Below are 19571 nucleotides of genomic sequence, written 5' to 3'. Positions count from 1 at the left end.
GAAAACTAGTATTATTCATGCATATTTAGAACTCCACCATAAAACACTTTACACACAAAGTAGCCTATGTAAAAAGCTCCCAGATGCGTTTACAAACAAAATACAAAGTCAGAAACCAAAAGTATGGAAAATGTAACGCATTCCCTTCCACATCCACATCCCTGGATATTAAGATACACATCTTAACACTGGAGCGTTTTTTTAAAAGGTCAGAGAGTTTTTCAAACTGATTGATAGATATAGAAAAGCTGGAAAGATGTATTTCAGAATATACTTGCTTAACTTGCAAGGGAGCCATTTAATATATTCCATTATAATTTCATAATTCATTTTCAGTCTTTTTTTTTAAACTATTTAAAACAAAATGACAGGTCTCTAAGCAGGAAAGGACTAAGAATAGAATAAATCAGAAATAGACAAGAAACAGGAACTACTTCTGGAGCATGCAATATTTAGTAATAATAGTTTTTTTCAAATGGCATTAACCAATATGTATACACATATACATTAACCAATCTTTATAAACAACAGATATGTTTACATTTATATCATAAACAAATTATATACATCATACAGCACCTCTGAAAGTAACTATTTAGACAAAGTATCTAGAACAGCAGTTGTTCTAACATGGTTGCTCTATACCATGGCTGAAAGTGTGCATGCAAATAAAATTCAGATACCATACATAAATCTTAAAATCAATGACAGAGAGGAGTTGTATTATATACAAAAATCTATTCATTAATAGCATTTTGGAACTCTGTGTTAAGTATTTTATAAAAAAAAAAAATCAGTGAAATAATACGAAATAATACCATGATGCACATTGTAACATGTTTACTTAAGCTTTTTCACAAATAATATAAGGGGCCCTCAACAAAATTCTTTCATTATGGCAAAAAGGTAGATTTTTCAGTGTCGTGACCATGTAAGTCTATTTTTGAATATTACTTTCAGCAGGTACATCAGCAACCCAGTGTAGGTGAACCACAAAGTGTGGTTTGCTTCAACTGAATCAAAAGATGCAGAAACTTTTTTAGGTAGGAAAACTATATTTTCTTTGTAATATATATTTTCATTATATTACATCTTGTCTGTAAAATCTAAATGAAGCAAACTTAAAGCAAAACAAGCCAGCAGGGTGAACTGACGCCTCACTCTAGGCCATGCCATATGTAAGGTGAAACAAATTATTTTTCAATTTTTACCAGTCTCCTAAACTTTTGTTTCTGCTGTTGTTGGGTACTTCCAGTTCACATTGCTGATGCTCGAATGTGTCACCAGGAAAGGGACAAAAAAGCCCTCATCAAAACACTTTGAGGAAGGATTAGGAATAACAAAGGTCTTCTATCCATGGATCTTCAGTATTTTCAAAATAACATATCAGTATCAAACAGAAATTTCACAGTCATAGTAAATAAATATCCTCTGTCACCTATACCAATAAAGTAGCTGAAGTTGGCTTCACCAAATCATCTGGACCACGGCAAACCCCTCTTTTCCACACAGGCTTCATATCCACAGCTCCCTCTCCCTGGGGCTTTAAGAAAGGTTCAGTATCTCCCCTCCTCTGACCACCATCTACACAGTTTTCTTGTTCCAGTGTCCTTCTCCAACCAGCCCGACTTCCTTCTTTCAAGTCCTGGAGCTTGAAAAGTCTGGATTTTTCTGCTGCTACACACGAGCTTGCCACTGTCTCTCAATTCTACTTCTGCACATTTAGCATCCAAACCCAGGTCCTTCTCCAGCCCACCAGTCTCAGTTCCACCATGATCACAAAATCATAAAATGGTTTGGGTTGGAAGGGACCTTAAAGATCATCGAGTTCCAAACACTTGCCCTGAGCAGGGACACCTCCCATTAGACCAGGTTGCTCAAGCCTCATCCATCCTGGCTTTGAACCCCTCCAGGGATGAGGCATCCACAACTACATGATCTCCATACCTGGCTGGGAGTTCCAGTCTATTTGCCCAGATGACCACAGCCCAAGGGTTTGTCCATTTGTAACCCAAGGCCTGTTTCATACAGAACATCTGCATGACATTGGCTTAGCTTCACTGAGGAAACAAGATGTAATACAGTACAAAAGCCAAACTCTGCTACATGAGTGAAAAAATTCATTGTACCTGTTTGAAATGCTACGTGATTGCAGAAACAAAAAACCCCCAAAAAACCCATGAAGATGAAAAACCCTGAGAATATGGTAGAGAATCCGAAGATGGCAATTCAGCAAAACCTGGCCCAGTCTGGTCCAAAGAACAACAGAAACTAATAAACATCCAGCCTAATAAAGACACAAAAGAGAGATGGAGAATCTGGGGTCCAAGTGATTAAAGTTTTACCAGTCATAAGAAACTGAAAATGGGCTCTGGTACTGCAATTATTGCCACTGCCCAGTACATCAAACTTTCATCTGCACCAACACTGGCTAAAAATCTTCAGAGAGTAAGCTTTGCTAAATTTCAGTCATGGACATTTTGTTTCAGCATTTTGCTGTTTCTCCTTCAGCATTTCATAAAACAATCATTGTACAGAATACGCATCATTCACGGTCCTCGAGGAAACGGAATAGTTTGCTTCCACTATTTTAGAAGCAAAAATAATCATATGAATTTGAAAATCAACTAATTGAAGCTAACATTTAAAAATAAGAATCAAATTGTCATAAGAAAATGCTTCTAAAAAATGCTCATTGGGAATCTCCTCAGGGTGTAAAACACCAGGTGGGGGGAATAACCAGACTTCTTAGTGGTGCCCACTAAGGACTTTTTTTAATGAAGATGTCTTTTTTTAATGTGAGGAGGGACAAACAACAGAACAAGCTGCCCAGTGAGGTTCCAATGACTCCATCCTTGGAGATATTAAAAACCAACTGGATGCCACCCTGAGTAACTGGCTCTGTCTGACCTTGGTCTGATTAAAGGCTCTGGAGACCAGACCAGTTCTAAAGGTCTCTTCCAATCTCAGCCATTCGGTGACTCTGCTTTTAATAAAACCAGAAATAGTTTAGACAAGCCTTTCAGAATTAAAGAAAATTAAAGTCCTGCAGTTTACTTATTGTTCTTTAATGTGAAAAACTAAGATTACCACTGGAGTTTTAAAAGCTCGCTGGTTTTCTTATCTCTTCTTCACAGCAAGTGTTATTAAAAGAGCTGTCAGTAGGTACCAAGCAGACGATAGGCTGTTTTTATGTAAATTTAAACAATTTTTACTAAAACTGGTTACAAAGTAACACTATTTTTTTTCCTTTTCATCTGCTCTGCATTTTAAGATATTAAACTAATTCTTTCCCACTTTTTACATACCAATACTTGCACAATCTCTCCAAAATGCAGAAAAACTTCAATTAAATACTATGGGATTGATTCACATCACACAATTGGACTACTAAAACCAGAACTATTGATTTTACTCATGCAAACCTAAAATCTTAACAGACGTTACATTTGCTTTCAAAAAAGGACATTTTCAGTATTTTTTCCCCAAGTGCTTTTCTTAATCCCTCCACAGACTCAGACGTTTGGCAGTTACAAATAGTCTTCATCAAGCCAGAAAAATCTAAAAGTTGCTCTCTTTTCCTGTGATTTATTACAAAATGGTCTTCAATCCTGAAGCAAACAGCTTTATAAATAAGGTTATCCCCGCCACAATTTCTCATGCTGTTGCTGAATCCCGTCTGTCATTCTTTCTGAACATCTTCAAAAATCAACTATTCTTTTTCAGCACTGATTTTTTGTCACATTTTGTACCATCCTCAAGGAACTTCATCTTTCTTCTAAATTTCTGCATCAAACGGTAACGCAAAACATACACTGTCAGGAAGTTATGTCCACAAGAGTTTCTAAACTGGATTCCTTCCAGTCTCCATGTGAAATGTCAGATCTTAATTCATTACTTCAAGGTTTACAGAATTTGAAAGCTGATTTTTCCTCTATTCGTTACTCGATTACCTTCCTCTCCGCCTCATTTTCTTTTCTCAGTTTCCCCCTTGAGCAGCATTTCCATATTTTCACCTTTTTCTCAAAATACTTCAAAAAAATATAATGAACTTAAATAACTTAAACGTCTCAAAAGCAGTTGACGTATCAAACAAAAATTGCTCTGGACTTGCACAGATTCTTGCTGATTAAACCAGCAACGTATTCTGTTGTACCTACTTAATGCCCAGCTCAGTAAGCATTTATAATAAAATACACTTCCAGAAAATTCTTCCACACACCTCCCCAATGAGTCCAAGTTTCTATACACAAGTTAAAGGACACCCAATTCCGTACTGCAAAAATGGCCCTACAAAGGAAACATCAGTCCAATTCACAATTTCAAAGGACTTCATGATTTCATAAAGACAGAGTTTAAAGATTTTTTTTAATTTTTTTAAATTATTTTAATTGCCTTTCACCAGGCATTAAGCACAAGGCTGTGCTCCCACCTGGTTGTGCTAATGAGCGTGCTGTGGGTTAGATGCAGAAATGCAGGCAGGACTCTCATCCTTTCACTTTTATGTTCAGTTTGCCTGGATCGCAAAGCAGAGATGTGAATACTTCCATAAACAGCCCGTATCCCAGCGTCCAAAGACATTTCCATTTTGAGGCCTGGGAAGGCTTAATACAGGCACAAGAATAGAACAAAAGATTTAACTCCTCTCCTCTATTCCCCTCCGTAGCAACATCAGCACCAGGTATAATTTGTTTCCGACTTTTAGTAACAAGAACACTTTAGAAAACTCTTCAAATTTATGAGATTTTTAAACCCAAGGATAAACCTTGGCTGCAGTTTACACTGAAGCGCGCACTTTTATTCATAACAATATTTTCTTACCAAATTATAATCAAGTTTCTGCTATGCAATTTTGGTGCCGCTATTGCTAACTTTTATTGCTGTATTAAATTGCCAGCAAACAGCTAAAGGCTGCCAGAACAATTTCATCGCATCTATTTCATTTTTAATAGCCTTTTGTAAGAAACAGCTCTGAAATTATTGTTTACATATTACGGTCAAATAAACGTCAACAAATTCTATCGTTTGGGTTACTGCCATCAGGATTTTTACAATTCTTTTAGCTTTTATTAAACAGTATTTTTTTTTAGAATTTACTAAGTTAGGTATCAGTCCACTGCTATCACTGAATTATACTTGTATTTACTTCTGTCTACTCAAGCTAAAACTGGGTGATACTTCAACTTGTAAGCATCAGTGCTGTATTCACCTTTGGCTTTCACTCTCCTTTTAAATTCCTCTCAAAACCACAAACAGCTCCTCAAAAGCTCTCAGAAAATCCTGAAGGTGCTATCAGATGCCACACAGTTTTCCTAAGAAACATCCTACCCTTAAATCCCAATTGTACACATCAATCAGCTCTCAGGAAAAATAGGGAGTTGGTTGTCTGTGTTCACTTTTAGCTACAAATATTTAAATTATGTATGTGATTTTGGTTTTAAATTTCAATTGAACAAACTGAGGTTTCTCTGCCAGGAATTTAAGATTATTCTGATTTTGTCAAAGCCACATGCCTTCTTGGCCAATCAATAATGTGACAACAAACATGTTCCAACTTACATATTTTTTCTCTCAAGTTACTGTACAACTGAAACTCTATGTTTATTTCCAGTGACTCCAAACGACAATATTTTATTCATATTTAGATGGCCCCTCAGGGAAACATAATGACTTACCCATGACAACCACCACCATCCACCACATTAAAAATAGAAGGGAGAGGGATAAAATAAACGAAGTGCCAAAAAAACTTCATACATCTTTAAGAAAACAAAAGCAAAAGCTGTGTTTTTCAAAGATAAAATTGTATACTGTGCTAGGAAGAGGCCAGGCTTTTCATCAGTTCTCAAACAGGAAATCGAAAGCTGCCAAAGGATGCATGAACCCCACTTTAGACAAGTAATTTTTCTGTCCAAGCATTCTTACAGGCATCACTTTAGATGCAGACAAGCTCCTGTGCGACATCAATGGGCAGCAGCTTTCTGTTTTCTCACTCCATAAAAATTTATCCTTTGCCAAGTGACAAGTGCTGACCTTTCCATGTACTGTGTCTGCTCGTGCTTTGCTCCCTTCTACAATCATTTCTAGTAATATACATCAAAAATGACAAGCAGAGATAAGTGTACTACGTGTGCTGTGCTGTATAAGGTCTCTGCGACTGCTAATTAGAAAGGATGCTTTAGTGAATTATCACACTTGGTATGCAATTACTGAAAAGCAACAACGTAAATTAACTTTAAAGAACAAGGTGCTCAGCACTGATGCTGGAGATACATTTCCCTTCCCCTAAAACCAGTAAAATCCATTGTCAGAAATAATGTACATCCAGCGTGGCTTTGTTTTTGTCTTTAAAAGAGAATAGAGATTTCTGTAATGGAATTCAAATGCTTGGCCACCCTTCCTCTACTTTCCTAACCTAACTTTTGTTTCTTTTTAATAAGAAAAGGGAAAGTCAGCAAAACAAAATGTCACTATTAAATCATCTCACAGCATTTTGTGTCAGAAATGTAATGGAAAATGTGCACATCACGGGAAAGGTTACTGTTCTTCCAGAACATCTTTTCACTTGGTTCAGGGCTCATCCCTCTACATAACCGTGCAGGCTCTACTGATGGTCGTTCTCCCTGGGCTTAATTTGGCAGTTGAAGGATTGTGGCATTTTCAGGAAACCACAGTGCAGTGATTTTTAGCGGTTATCCGGCTGAAAGTGATGCTATGATTTAGAATAATTACTCTGTTTATGTGCAATGGTAAAAGTCAGTTACTACACCCTATTCCAATGTCAGCTTATACTTTACTGCCTATTTCCCGAATATGGCATCACATCAGATCTCAAAGTCAGAATGAGAAGGATTTATTGATTTATTGTTCCTGTTCCTCAACAGTAAGTACACATGCAATACAATAGCATTACTATACTTAGTTTAATTGACAATTTGGGGTGGGGAGGAGTGAATGGAAAAAAAAATCAGCCAGAAATGCAAATTAATCCACGCTTGACCTTTGCATTGTTACAACCAGTTATATGAAAAAGGGAACAGACACATATTAGTCTCTGCTAAAAGCTTTTAGATAATTCCTGAAGAAGAAATAAGCATTTTTTTTCTTGCATATCCTTTCCACAGCCTTTCTTCTAAAAACTAAGTGAAGTGAACAGGCTTTCCTCAAGATGAAGTCAGAGATAGGCTTAAAAATTTAAGCTGTAAACCTTATTCAAGACAGCACGGCAAAATTCTTAAATTGCATTTTTCTCATGAAAATGAGAAACCTGTAATTCTATTTCACATATGAATATGAAAAACATATAAGTCTATTTTACAAATTCCTACAATTCACCTACAGAAAGCTTACTTTAGATTATTCAATGTGTAATTTCAATGGCCACACCAATAGGGAACTAGAGCAAGACAAGTGACCGTAGACAAAATGAAAAATCTCATGGACATCAAAATTATGCTGAAATACAGGACCGACAAATAAAACCTACAACTCTATGCCTTTCCCCAAAAACCAAAGAAATTCTGTAAAAAGATAAACATTAACTGGGGTTGTTCAGCTTGGAGAAAAGGAGGCTGAGGGGAGACCTCCTTGCTCTCTAAAACTGCCTGAAAGGAGGATGTAGCAATCCCTTATCATCTTAGTTACCCCAATATAACTTATGATTCTGTCCACAGAGATTCGCTTCAGAAAACTGATTGATGCTCACCTGACACTAATAGTGACAAGTCAAGACTGATGCCACAACACAGCATTTAAATGGCTGTTGTCTCCTATCGTGGTCTTCTATATATATTCTTTTTCTACCTGAACAGGAACATTCTCAGGTTACAAGTTCCATAAGTATAAATTTCCGTTTCATGGCTCCTGTAGCAACGTCTCAGCTTAACAATGCAAAACAACTGAACTGATTAAGAAATTGGCATTTGTTTTCTGAGCATCCCATTCTATGAAATGCTGTGCTGTGACAACCTTGCTGCCCTGAAAGTGGCTGAAGCGGTTTGGCCAGAATGATGGAGTATCTGACACATTTAAATGCCAATTGAATTGAATTATTTGATGCTGTAAGAAAACAAAACCTCTTTAAGGACGTTCACCAAAATAAGAAGCTACTGATCCCCCATCAAGATGGATATTTTTGCAGCCATAACCTATTACTGGTAACCAGACTGGGAAATAATTTGCTGTGTCATCAGCCCCCCCCCCTGCCGTCACAAGTAACGGGATTTCATATTCTATCTTGTCTCATTAAAGTAATTTTAATCATCTCAAGAGGCACCTCACTCAACGACTGCTTTATCTGAAGAACTCACTCATTACTTACAACAAAGATAATTAGGACATCCTCAGCATTGTATTTTTTTTATTTTATAAAGTCTTCCAAATCCAAGGAGTTATAAAGGATAAAAAGGTGCAAAGGTAAAGGGAAAATTCAAGATTTTGCCATGGACTTTTTGCAATACCGCATCAAATGTTCTAGGCACGTGTGGCTTATGGCAGCCAGGCAGCCCAAATGGAAATGTTCCTAGTCCTCTGCTTCTGGAGAAATCCTCAGTGGCAGAAGGCTGAGTCTTGCTACCAAACCTGTCCCTGACTTCTTTAATGTCTGCCCCAGCACATGAATTTACTGAAAATGAAAACAACCGTGGTGGTTTTACAGCAAAATGCAATGCAGCGTAGGTAATTCAGTTTGAAGAAAGTCCTCCGTGAACAAAACCGTGCATTTGTCACTATATGCATTATCCTGCTACGTAGCGTAAGAAGAAACACTTTTTAGAAGGCAAGAAAATGATGTAAATGACAGAAAAAATGATCTAACAGGTAACTTAAGCCATTAGAAAAGTTAACGTGCAGAATTAATCCCTCTAAATCATATTGCAGAAATAAACTACACAACTGAATGCTAAGTTTCCTTTCATTCAAGAAGTTCATTCCAATAAAATAATGCATTTGTAATCCTCTGCAAAAGATCAGATTGTTGTAAATTGTGGTTGAATTAACTAACATTTTCCTTGTGATTAATCTCTAAGTAAAGCAGCCTTAAACTTCTAAAACTACTGTAAATCACAGGCTTTCAATTACTATGATGGATCGTAATTTTGTTGCAGCACATTTAAAGTCATCAATAATTAATATGCTTGTTCTGGAATAAACTTCAGCTCATGCAGAGCTTCAAAACTAGCAGCAAACAGATAAGAAATCCTGAACTTGAAGGCTGGAAACGTAAGAAACAAAAACCACAAAGCAGAACCTACCTAAGGCAAATGCAATTAAGGAAATAGGGCAAGTAACTTTTAGAGAGAAAATTTGCAGAGGATTCTGAAAATCCTGTCTGGAACACACCTTCTGTCAAAACCAGAATTAAAGTAGATTAATTTGGGCAGCTGAGGACTCAGTCCTTTATACAGTATAAATGATTATCCTAAATTTGATACATACATTTGTAGCAGCAGAGTTACAGATGTTGCAAACATTTTAAAGATTTTCAATGGTAGTATGATTTGATGGCTCAAAGTTATGACAACCCTTATAGTCAATTTTACTTGAGAGTTTTTTTTTCTTTAGGAAATATGACACTGCTTAAGTTTTCTTCTTTCTTTCTTCCTACTTCCCCCCTTCCCCTCTCAGAACTGCCTTAATACAGGGACTGCACACACAGGACATTCCACTTGCTTGAAATGTGAGACTTCGAATATTGGGAAAAATAAATACTTGCACAATTGCTTATTTCCTAGTAAACACCTGCATTAAAAATAAATACTACATGCTTAAATACTTAATAATTTGCTTTACACTTTCTGCATACCTTACAAGCAGCATTCAAATCTGTCCTTTCAAAAAAATTCCATTCCATATTCTTTCAAATACACGACCTTAATCTATCTCACCCTCTCTCTAACGCCTCAGTGCTGCAAATCAAACAAAATGGAAAATTCTAACTTAACTGACAATAAAGCATAAAAATTCAATACACAAAACTATAAAAGAAAGTATTACTACATGCTTGCTCTATATTGTGGGATGGAGAAATCGAATGCTTTTTCAGAGGTTTCTTTAGCCTGGTCAAATACGTTTGCCCCACACATTCTAATAAAATATTCTAATTTTACTCTGCTTTTCTCAAATCTAGTATTGAGGTGGCAATTTTATCTAGTGCACTGTATTCCTAAATGTTACCCAAGCACATCTTAAAGCCACAACTGAAGCTCTAATATTATTTTGTTTAACAGCAGCAGTCGAGAGCTGGATTATTTTTTGAGCACATGCCACTTCTTTAGGGGCGAAGTCATTTAGAAATCTTCCCTTGGAAGTTTTCAAACTAGATTAGCCTATGGAGTCTTTAAAAATTTATTAAATCAATAAAATAAATAAATAAATAAATAAATGAAAACCCCATATTAAAATAAAATACACAATTCATCTCAATTTTTTCTTTTACCAAAACAGAACAGACAGTAACATGTGCAAGAAGCACATTAAGTGTGTACAGTGATTTAATCACTTACCCTGGAGTATGGTGCAGGATGAAGGACAAGCTTTAGCTATTACATATTGAGCAACATGAAATACACTTCCTTACCCATGTTTCTACTAAATATGGTTAAGCTCTAAAGGGAGCAATTAGGGAGCTATTTTTAAAGATGTGCATTAGCAAGTTCTGGCCTCAGAAAAAAAAAAACCCCGATACTCATGAATCAAGCAATTCCTTTGTAAGATCTATCATTCTAAGTGATTCATGCAAGACTGTAAGAAAGCACTTGTGAAACCTGTTAAATGTCTAAACTAGATGCAACTTTGAAAGATTCACGAAGTGAAACAAATTAAAAGCATTATTACGTAAATATTTTCTAAACCAAACAGTAAAGGTCACCTCTAAAATAAAATAGATGCTTTCGAATTATTTTCTGAGTTTGTTCAAAATAAAATTTATCTTTCACATCAAGCTTTAGGAACTTATTTCCAATACATATTTCAAAATTATGTATTCCATTCCAATATATGATTACTTCTTAAAATTGGGCAGTATATTGTTATAGGTATCCTCTGGTTTTGCAATACTTTAGTTTCAAGTGTACATCATAACTCCTTCCACTGAACTCTTACCTCTTTGAAAAAGTGCTGTGTCTCCATGTTTTACATCAAACCTATCTGCATCAAATATAAAATACCAAAACACCTCCAGATTTTAGTACTATTCCTCTCAAAACTCAATTACAGTTCATTTGAGTAAAAAGATACTAAAATCCAACTTTTCTCTAATTACAGATATACCTTCCTATAATCTGTAGATCAGACTCCTTTATTTGAGTAAATGTTTCCAATTAACTTTTCACTGTTCCTCTGATCTTTTAAATCTTGACTGTGCCACTCGCTAAGCTTGTAAAAGGTAAAAATTGCAGAAACATTTAGTTCAATAAAACTTACACAGATGTATATAGAAGATTTTACAAAATAAATTCACTGCAAATTCTAAAAAAGAAAAAAGGTGTAGCACAAAAGGATCACAAGACTGATTTTGTGTCCTTTTTTTTTGTAGACAAAACCACAAAGCCTAAATTTTTGGTTCTAGTACATTTTACTATAGTGAAATGGTTTATCTATAGAATCTGACAGCAGTGATTAAAAAAGCACTGTCTTGGCATGTCTGTAATATATACATATGGCAACTATTACCAGATATAAGTAGAGAATGAGAACATGTTTTAGACAAAAGCTAATAATTAAAGATACTCTAAATTTAATATTTTTTTTTGCTACAAAACCATAGTCACTAAGGCAAACCAGCCAATTAACAAACCCTTATAATTTATCAGAATGAAACGTGCTTTTTTAGGAACAATTTAAAATCCTTTCACAGGCAATTATTTAAAGAGTTCAAACCATGTGAACAACAGGTTAAGTAAAGACATTGCACATATAACGAATAATCCCTTAGCAATGCAATGCTGCACACAAGCCCCTAAAATGGAGATTAAAAACACCTTAATCTCCATTAGTCAAACAGTAAAAACTAGTTAAATAATTTAACATTTTTTATTCCAGATTCATTACTGAATACTCTGCCGCATTCTATGGAGGAAGAAATAATTGGTTTATTTCTCTAATCCCTAGCCACTTGGCCACCCCAAAGTGAGAGCACCACATAAATTTTAGAAAAAAATGCAATTTTTATAAGATGATTGTTGAAGAGTCATGTAATCAGGCCTGGTTGGGGTAACACACTGCAGGAAAAGCTACACGGCCCATCAAGATTACTCCTTAAATCTGCAGTCTCAGCAGTCGCGTTATTTCTCCATTTAACTTAATGATAAAGTTCCACATTCAGAAAAATCTCTTCTACAACCTTCCCACAAACCTCCCTTTTCTTAGTTGCAGGTGGGCAGGAAAAGGTGAAAATAAAATCCGGTAATTACAAAACATTTGTTGAGTGAAGAGCAACGGTGATGCCAGAGATCACTAGTTATCCGAGAAAGTTTTGGCTTTAATAACAGATGGTGCCAAACAAAATAAATATTGAAAAATTACTTCTGTTTTCCCTCTTCATCTCTGGTTTACAAGGAACTCTACCAACCTGCATTTAAAATAACATTATTTCTACTACCACAAAGGAGTCCTGCGTGATGGTCCAGGCAGGAGGAAAAAGCAGGGCAGGCAGAAGGTCCCTTACTCTTACTTTGTGACAACGTGAGAGACAAAAGGATTCTGAAAACTTTCCCTGACAAAGCAAAGCTCTGGGAGGTCGCAGCCCGAGACAGCAGAAAGGCTGTGGGGTAGCTGGTATCTTAATGCAGTCCCTAAATTTACTCTCAGCAAAAGAAATACAGCTTTAAGAACCAAACAAAAAAAAAAATGACAATAACAAAATTTAAAATTTACTAAATGCTTTACCATCATTTAGTTTTTAATCAAAAATAAGCCTCCCCAGCACTTTAGAAGCAGTGGTCACCTGACAATTGCAGCTATTTATAGCAATTACCTGAAGAAAAGCAAGTTTTAAATACATGATCTCTTTTAAAAACTAATATGGAATATAAGGCAGAATATTTAAGAAAATATTTTTCAGAGTATTATTATCAACAAAGGATTAGAACATAAAAATCTCTTTTTGTCCTCCTCTACAGGATTATTATTCTCTTTCCAAGCCTAATTATGAGGGTAGTTTATGAGAGAATTTGTTGGGTTTTGGCATGTAGAATGTTTATTTTTGGCCCATCTAAATTACTACTAAAATCTTTTCATGTAGTAAACACTAATTTTCTACGATATTTTTAACTGCAACTTAAATATACACTTCTTCATTTCCTCATCTTATACTTTATGTCCTCAAATGTGGGATTTAACACTTCTAGATAAAGCCCAAAGAAGAAAACTAATTAACTGCTTTTTTTTTTTTCCAGCAAAAAGCACAGTACATGTTGTTGCCAGGATTCCTTCCCACAAAAAATGGTCTTTCTGCAACTTTTATTTAAAAAAAAGAATTACATCTGAGCTAAAGAGATCTTGTCCAGAAGAAAAATCTGGTTGAAGCACACAGCACCTAAAGACAACACTATTTTTTATCTGAATTTATTATGAGATCACTTTAACGAAAGCTCATTAGACTCAATTAATACCCACGTTGTGGTTTTTAAAAAAAGAATTGTGAGTAGTTCCTACAGCTTCGCAAAGAGGCCACAAGGCCAGTTATAAAATCAAAATCAGCAGAAGCTGTGGTCAACAGGAGCTACTCAGTGGAGCTATTCTACTCCTTAATTAGATTTCTGCGCCTATTGAAACACCCTTCCACAGAGATCCTTTTTTCACTTGTTTCAGATAAGAAACACAATGATCAAACCCTTTCATGATGTGCATTAATGGAGGTATTAATTTAAAAATTAATACATTTTTAAAAACATAAATTCCTCATAATCCACATTTCAGCTCATAAAATTGTTAATGATGCTAATTTAATTACTTTTAGGATGCTCCTGTAGCTTTAATATCATTAAATTGCTGGTTTGTTTATCTTTCTGACCTGCTCTAGAACACTGACAATTCAGTCCGACAAGAGAAAATTAGTTCTCTTGTGTTATTATCTTGGTTATTTACATCTTAATCCACGGTGTAAATGTGTTTGGCAGGTCAATGAGCGAAGCGAGTCAATATTTCTCATGTAACGTTTCCCCTGAATAAGTTTTTCTTTGGGTTTTGTTTTTATTCAAAGCACATTCGCTTTGTTATAGTCACGATGACGAAGGGATGAAAATGGAATTTTAATTGCTCACAAGGTCAGAGCATCAAACCTACCTGACTAGATTTTCGTTGTCTCCAGTCCCTTTGCAGGTGGCACATTCAGTCCTTAAATCCTCCGACTTGGGCTTCTTCTGCAGAACAGACTGTCGCTGTCTCCTTTCTCTGGGAATCCGTTCCTGCCACAGCAGAGGGAAAAAGAAAGGAATGGTGGGGGGAAGGAAAGCAGATATTTGCAATTATAGCACTGAAAGTAACACTACAGCCCAAAGTTTAATTTTTTTTTTTTTTTAAGTGAAACGGTTAAAAAAAACAAACAAAACACTATATTCCAACCTCAGGTTTTTCTTCTTCAGGCACAAAGCTTCGTTTTCGTCCTCTAGTTCTCTAGAAGAAAATATATTTAAAATTCAATATTAGGTAACTGAATGGTTTTGCTATTTATCTATTATTCATAACAACAACAAAAACAGACCGCAGGAAATAATTTAAAGTATTAACTACAGAACCAGTGCAAGAGAACTACAATAACAGTATGTTGGAACAACAGCTTCAGATTCTGGATATAAATCTACAGAAGTAGCTAAAAAGTAAATATAAATGTGTTTGTTGACCTGAGCATGTGGAGTTGTCTTCTAAAAAAACCCTGCTGCTAGAATTACAGATCTCTTTACAGACTTTCACAAACTTCCCAATGCTGAAATGCATAATTTGAAAATAGTATATTACAGTCAATTCCTTGAGCACTTGGAAGGGCTCGATTTGTAAGCCAACTGATCGAAATCAAAGAAATCAAAATTAAAAAAACTTCACCAAAACAGAAAAAGAAAATAGTTCTTATAGCTTTTGAGGAGCAAGCAAGAACTAAAGGTTTCAATTTGAAGTTTAATACAATGGGGATATACTGACGGTCATAAAGCTGGAGCACATGCCATGATAGGACTGGTACGTAACAGATGGAATGGGTAATATCAAAAGTGGAAGTTATTTCAGTTGGTCAAAATATCTGAATACCAACAGTATCAAGGAAAAGAGGTTTCCATGAACTGTAACAACCACCATCAAAGCTTTATGAGCAGCTCCAAGGAGCTACACACAATTCACACATGTCCATTTGCAGCCACTGTGGTTTTATCTCTGAAACAGCAGCATTATAACCCCCTTGCGTTAAATAACTGCCATGAGCTGACAATATCCCACTCTCCTCCTCGCTTAGAAGGGATGCAGAAAGAACTGAAAAACAACAGAGACTATTCCACTAATCCACAATGTCTGATACCTTGACACTAATTAATTAAATAAATAAATAGACAAACTTTTTAAAAAGTCTTCTTTTCTTCTCTGAGGAAATAATCATTTTAGGAAGTCATTTGTCATATGATAAAAATAACCACTGCCTACTTTACGATTTCTTAAAACTTATTTTCGTGTTTGTCTCAGAAAATTAAAAAACAGCTTATAAAAAAAAATAAATCTTACAATAGTTGAGAATAAAACCCAGCCAAATCCAATTCAGAAAAAGTTAATTGTAGCTCCTGTTATAGTGTCTTTCCTGTTTGGGGTCCTCTTTGAAGGGGATTTGTACTAGTTTCAAATTAAGATTATTCACTATTTTAAACTGTTTTACACATTTAAATGTACTGTAAATAAATTTGCCACTTTAACACACCTACACCTTTCTGCCCGTGCAGGTTTTGATCCGTGACTGATTGTAACACACTCTTGGGGAAGGGTTTTTTTAGTTTTTAGGCAAGAGTTAACTCCATAGTAGAAAGGAATGTTGTAGAATGGAAAACACTAGTGTATTTTGTGCCTCTTTAGTATATTTTAATTACCATTGAGATTGTCTTTCACATATAGAGTAAAATATAATTTCATTTTACTTAAGTGGAAAAGACAAGTTAATAACTGTATTTTAAGAATTGAATCATTTTTAAACTTCAGTAAAATGGAGATACAAGACATAAATAATTTAGTCACCTTTGTCAACAAAATGTTGGTTTTCATCTGTCTGCTATATCGTGACATGGAATGTCACATTAAATTATACTCGCATTATACTCCCATTAGATTTGAATCTGTTTGACAATCACTAGAAAACAAATATTAAAATCAACACCTTTGATATACACGTTTGTAGGATATTTTATATGCTTTTAAAGTAACAGAATTTTATATTAATGCTTTTCCAAACTGATTTCCACACCTAAATATATTTGCAATGATAACTTCTGCTCAGAAACACTACACTATGGCCAGCATTCAATTGCAAAAATTGCAATTATTTTTGCAATTGCATTTACTATTTGCAAAAAATATTGCAAAAAAATAATTTGCAATTGCAAATTTGCATTCAAGGCAAAAATAATATCAAATTCACAATAGCAGTTTTTAATCCATGATGTCACCCAATCCTTAGTACAAGTTCAATGTTACAAACATTCTTTGCCAATGAAAGCGTTCCAATCAAGTCAGTTGCAGAAAAATCCCTTTGACTTCCTTTGCTTTGGTAAAAGGCAGAAACAGGATTCTATTAATGGCACCACACAGGGCATAAAATGATTTTAAATAAAGTTAAGGACAGGTATATAGACACCAGATGGCACACTCGCTCAATAGAGATCAAAGTGAGTACCTTACGTGGTCCATATCACTGCTATTCAAAATGTATCTCTACAATAATTATTTAATTTTCCAGAAAGCTAGCGGTAATCAAAAGGGAACTGCCAGACAAAAAGAAAAAGCAATGCATCAAAATATGATGATAAAGAGAAACAAGTGGACCATGAAGCTTAATTACACCAAATTACAATTCTCTCCCTTTTCTTTCTTTAGTTACCATTCTCTTGAGAACTTTTATTTTCTAGAAAAGCAAAACTTTTGTAATGTTCATGCTGTCAAGCCAAACTGTCGCTGAATCTGGCAATTAACTTGAAAATACTGTTTTTAAGACTAAAACACGTAACAGGATTTGAGAACTAGGATAGGTCTCTATCCTTCCTAACACTAATTTCCTCCAAAGCATACACACATTTGGAGAACTGAAATAGAAGCAGGAGAGCAGAAAGGCCAGAAAAAGTCAGGTTGCAGATGTTGCTACATCCAAAAAAGTGATCTTTCATATACAGGGTTTTTTTTCCCCCTGCTTTCTTAAAAAACAAACAACTACAGAAACTAAACAATCCACAAACAAAACAAAAAAAATGGAAATTCAAACCTCTTCATATACTTAATTTCTTTCAAGCATCATGGAAGAGCTGCATCAATTCACCCTACTTCCCTTTCTAAATTTGTCCTCAAACCAAGAGAGCCTCAAACCTACACGATCCTGGATCCACGTACCTGCCAAGCTCATTGATCTGGTTTTTACATTTGTCTTGAGGTGTCATAGACTCAGTTGAGTTTCCACATTCAGTGATGAAGAACAAAAAAATCAGTTTTACAGTGCTCTTTATAACGAAAACGTGAAGTTTCAGAAAGCTGAGTAACTCCTCATTCTTTTTTTCTATAGTATTAACATTCAGTCGACAACTTCTTTTAAGTTGAATATGTCAAAACCATTACTATTGGACTTCTTGCTTTAAAAGGTCTTCCAGGTACTTATTCAGAGGTCACATTTAAATGAGTTGACCAATCATTGACAATGTTAATTAAAATGAAGACTGATAAGCATAGATAAGTGTCTTAAAATTATTTGCTTCTATGAAGCAGTGGTACTTACACTCAGATGGGAATTAATGTTCTCTTTTCCTCTTGTAGCCATTTTTTATTCAAAACTTGTATTTATGACATCACATAATTAAGTTACACAATAGATGTCTGGAAACTACTTTGGTGGAAATGTTTCAGTTCAATACAAGATAACAGTTCTGTTTATCTTTTAATATACTTGGTAAGAGAAAAAATAATCATTCCTCTGCTATCTTTTCCTATTATTATAAGAAATAATAATCTATTCAAAACAACAGTATTTATTTGTGAAACAAAATCACTATACACAACAACTCCCTGTGTTAAAAAAAGTTTGTAGGTGCTTTGTTGGTGGTGGTTTTTTATTATTATTTTTCAAAACTAATCTACTTAACTATAGCCCCTCGGGTACAGATTTGTTTTCTTCTATGTTCTGAAAAATAAACAGTACAATGTTGGCTAATAATTCTTTCCCCAAAACACAGACTTTTTACTGCTAAACAGAAAAATCACTGTCTGTTCATTTGGATTTTGTACAATGTAATTATAGGAAAAAAAGCTATTGGATTTTCAGGGCTTAGATAACAAAAATAAGTTTGGTATCAGAAGATCAGAAAGTTTTATTTAAATCCCTCAACAAACTATTTAGTTTTACAAAATGCCTTTACAAAAAGCCTTTTCCACCTTTGTAACACTGGGTATATAGTTCTTTTTCAATGGAAAGGAACCAAAACCGGAATTTTCACCCCCAAAAAAAGAACATACCACCCTCTAGTACTCTCAAGAGTACCAAGATCTGACAGCATTTGTTGGAGAACGGAATATTCAACAACACAAACAGTACTTAACTTCAAAGGATACAGCAGATTTATGGGAAAAAGCATCCCCTACCACCCCAGCCAGCCCCAGCAGTGCAATATTAAATAACCTGTGTTTTCTTTTTTTATTCAAGGATAGCAAATGAAGTTGGCTGTTTGCTAAAAGCTGGTTTTTGTAAATATGGATCAGCTCACAAAGGCTCTGAAAAGCTGAACAGACATTGTTGAGAATGTGAAGAGCATTAATCACTCAACTTACTTATTTTCTTCCAAATAAAAAACTCTTGTAAGCTTTTATACTTTATAATAAAAATATTCAATATGAAAAAATTGTACAGTTCTGAAAAGAAATTGTTCAAAAACATCTTCAGGTTTTTAATATAATTGAAAAAAGTTTATAGACACCTGGTTTACACAGATCAGCTATTGATTCCTATTAACTACTAATTTCTCTGAAGTTAACTAGCAGCAGGAATAATGATTTATGAAGCTTATACAAGTAGGAAATTGGAATTATAAAGATGACAGACTTTAAATGAAGCTAGTTTATAGAGTTGTGCACTGATGTTCAGAAAATTGTTTGAGAGATCACTACATATGGCTTGAAATATATAAGCATAAACAATGAATTAAAGTCTGTCCACAAATACAGCCCATATACAACAGATTAGAGTATAAAGGCCTAATGTCTTGTCTATTTATATTAATTTATAATTTGCATAGACCCTGACAGAGAGTATGGTTAAATTTACCCTTGTGCATTTAGGTATATTCCCTTACATGGTCTTTCTTAGGATGTTTAAAATCAGACGTGAGAGGGTTTAAGTATTTCCTAAT

At 34.9% G+C, this 19571-nt stretch overlaps 1 protein-coding gene across 3 annotated transcripts in view; it reads right to left on the bottom strand.

The window, feature by feature from the left end:
- PHF14 (PHD finger protein 14) overlaps positions 1-19571 on the bottom strand; it is an 83778-nt gene that overhangs the window by 20240 nt on the left and 43967 nt on the right. For all 3 annotated transcript variants that reach the window (XM_014940303.1, XM_014940304.1, XM_014940305.1), the window contains exons 15-16: positions 14563-14613; positions 14284-14405 (exon numbers count right to left, since the gene is read on the bottom strand). In XM_014940303.1, the coding sequence (XP_014795789.1) occupies positions 14284-14405; positions 14563-14613 (173 nt within the window). The remainder of the gene's footprint in view (positions 1-14283; positions 14406-14562; positions 14614-19571) is intronic.

The sequence above is a fragment of the Calidris pugnax genome, unplaced genomic scaffold (genome assembly GCF_001431845.1).
Source record: "Calidris pugnax isolate Ruff unplaced genomic scaffold, ASM143184v1 scaffold76, whole genome shotgun sequence".
Lineage (NCBI taxonomy): Eukaryota > Metazoa > Chordata > Aves > Charadriiformes > Scolopacidae > Calidris > Calidris pugnax.
This window is presented reverse-complemented; position numbering and strand designations above follow the sequence as displayed.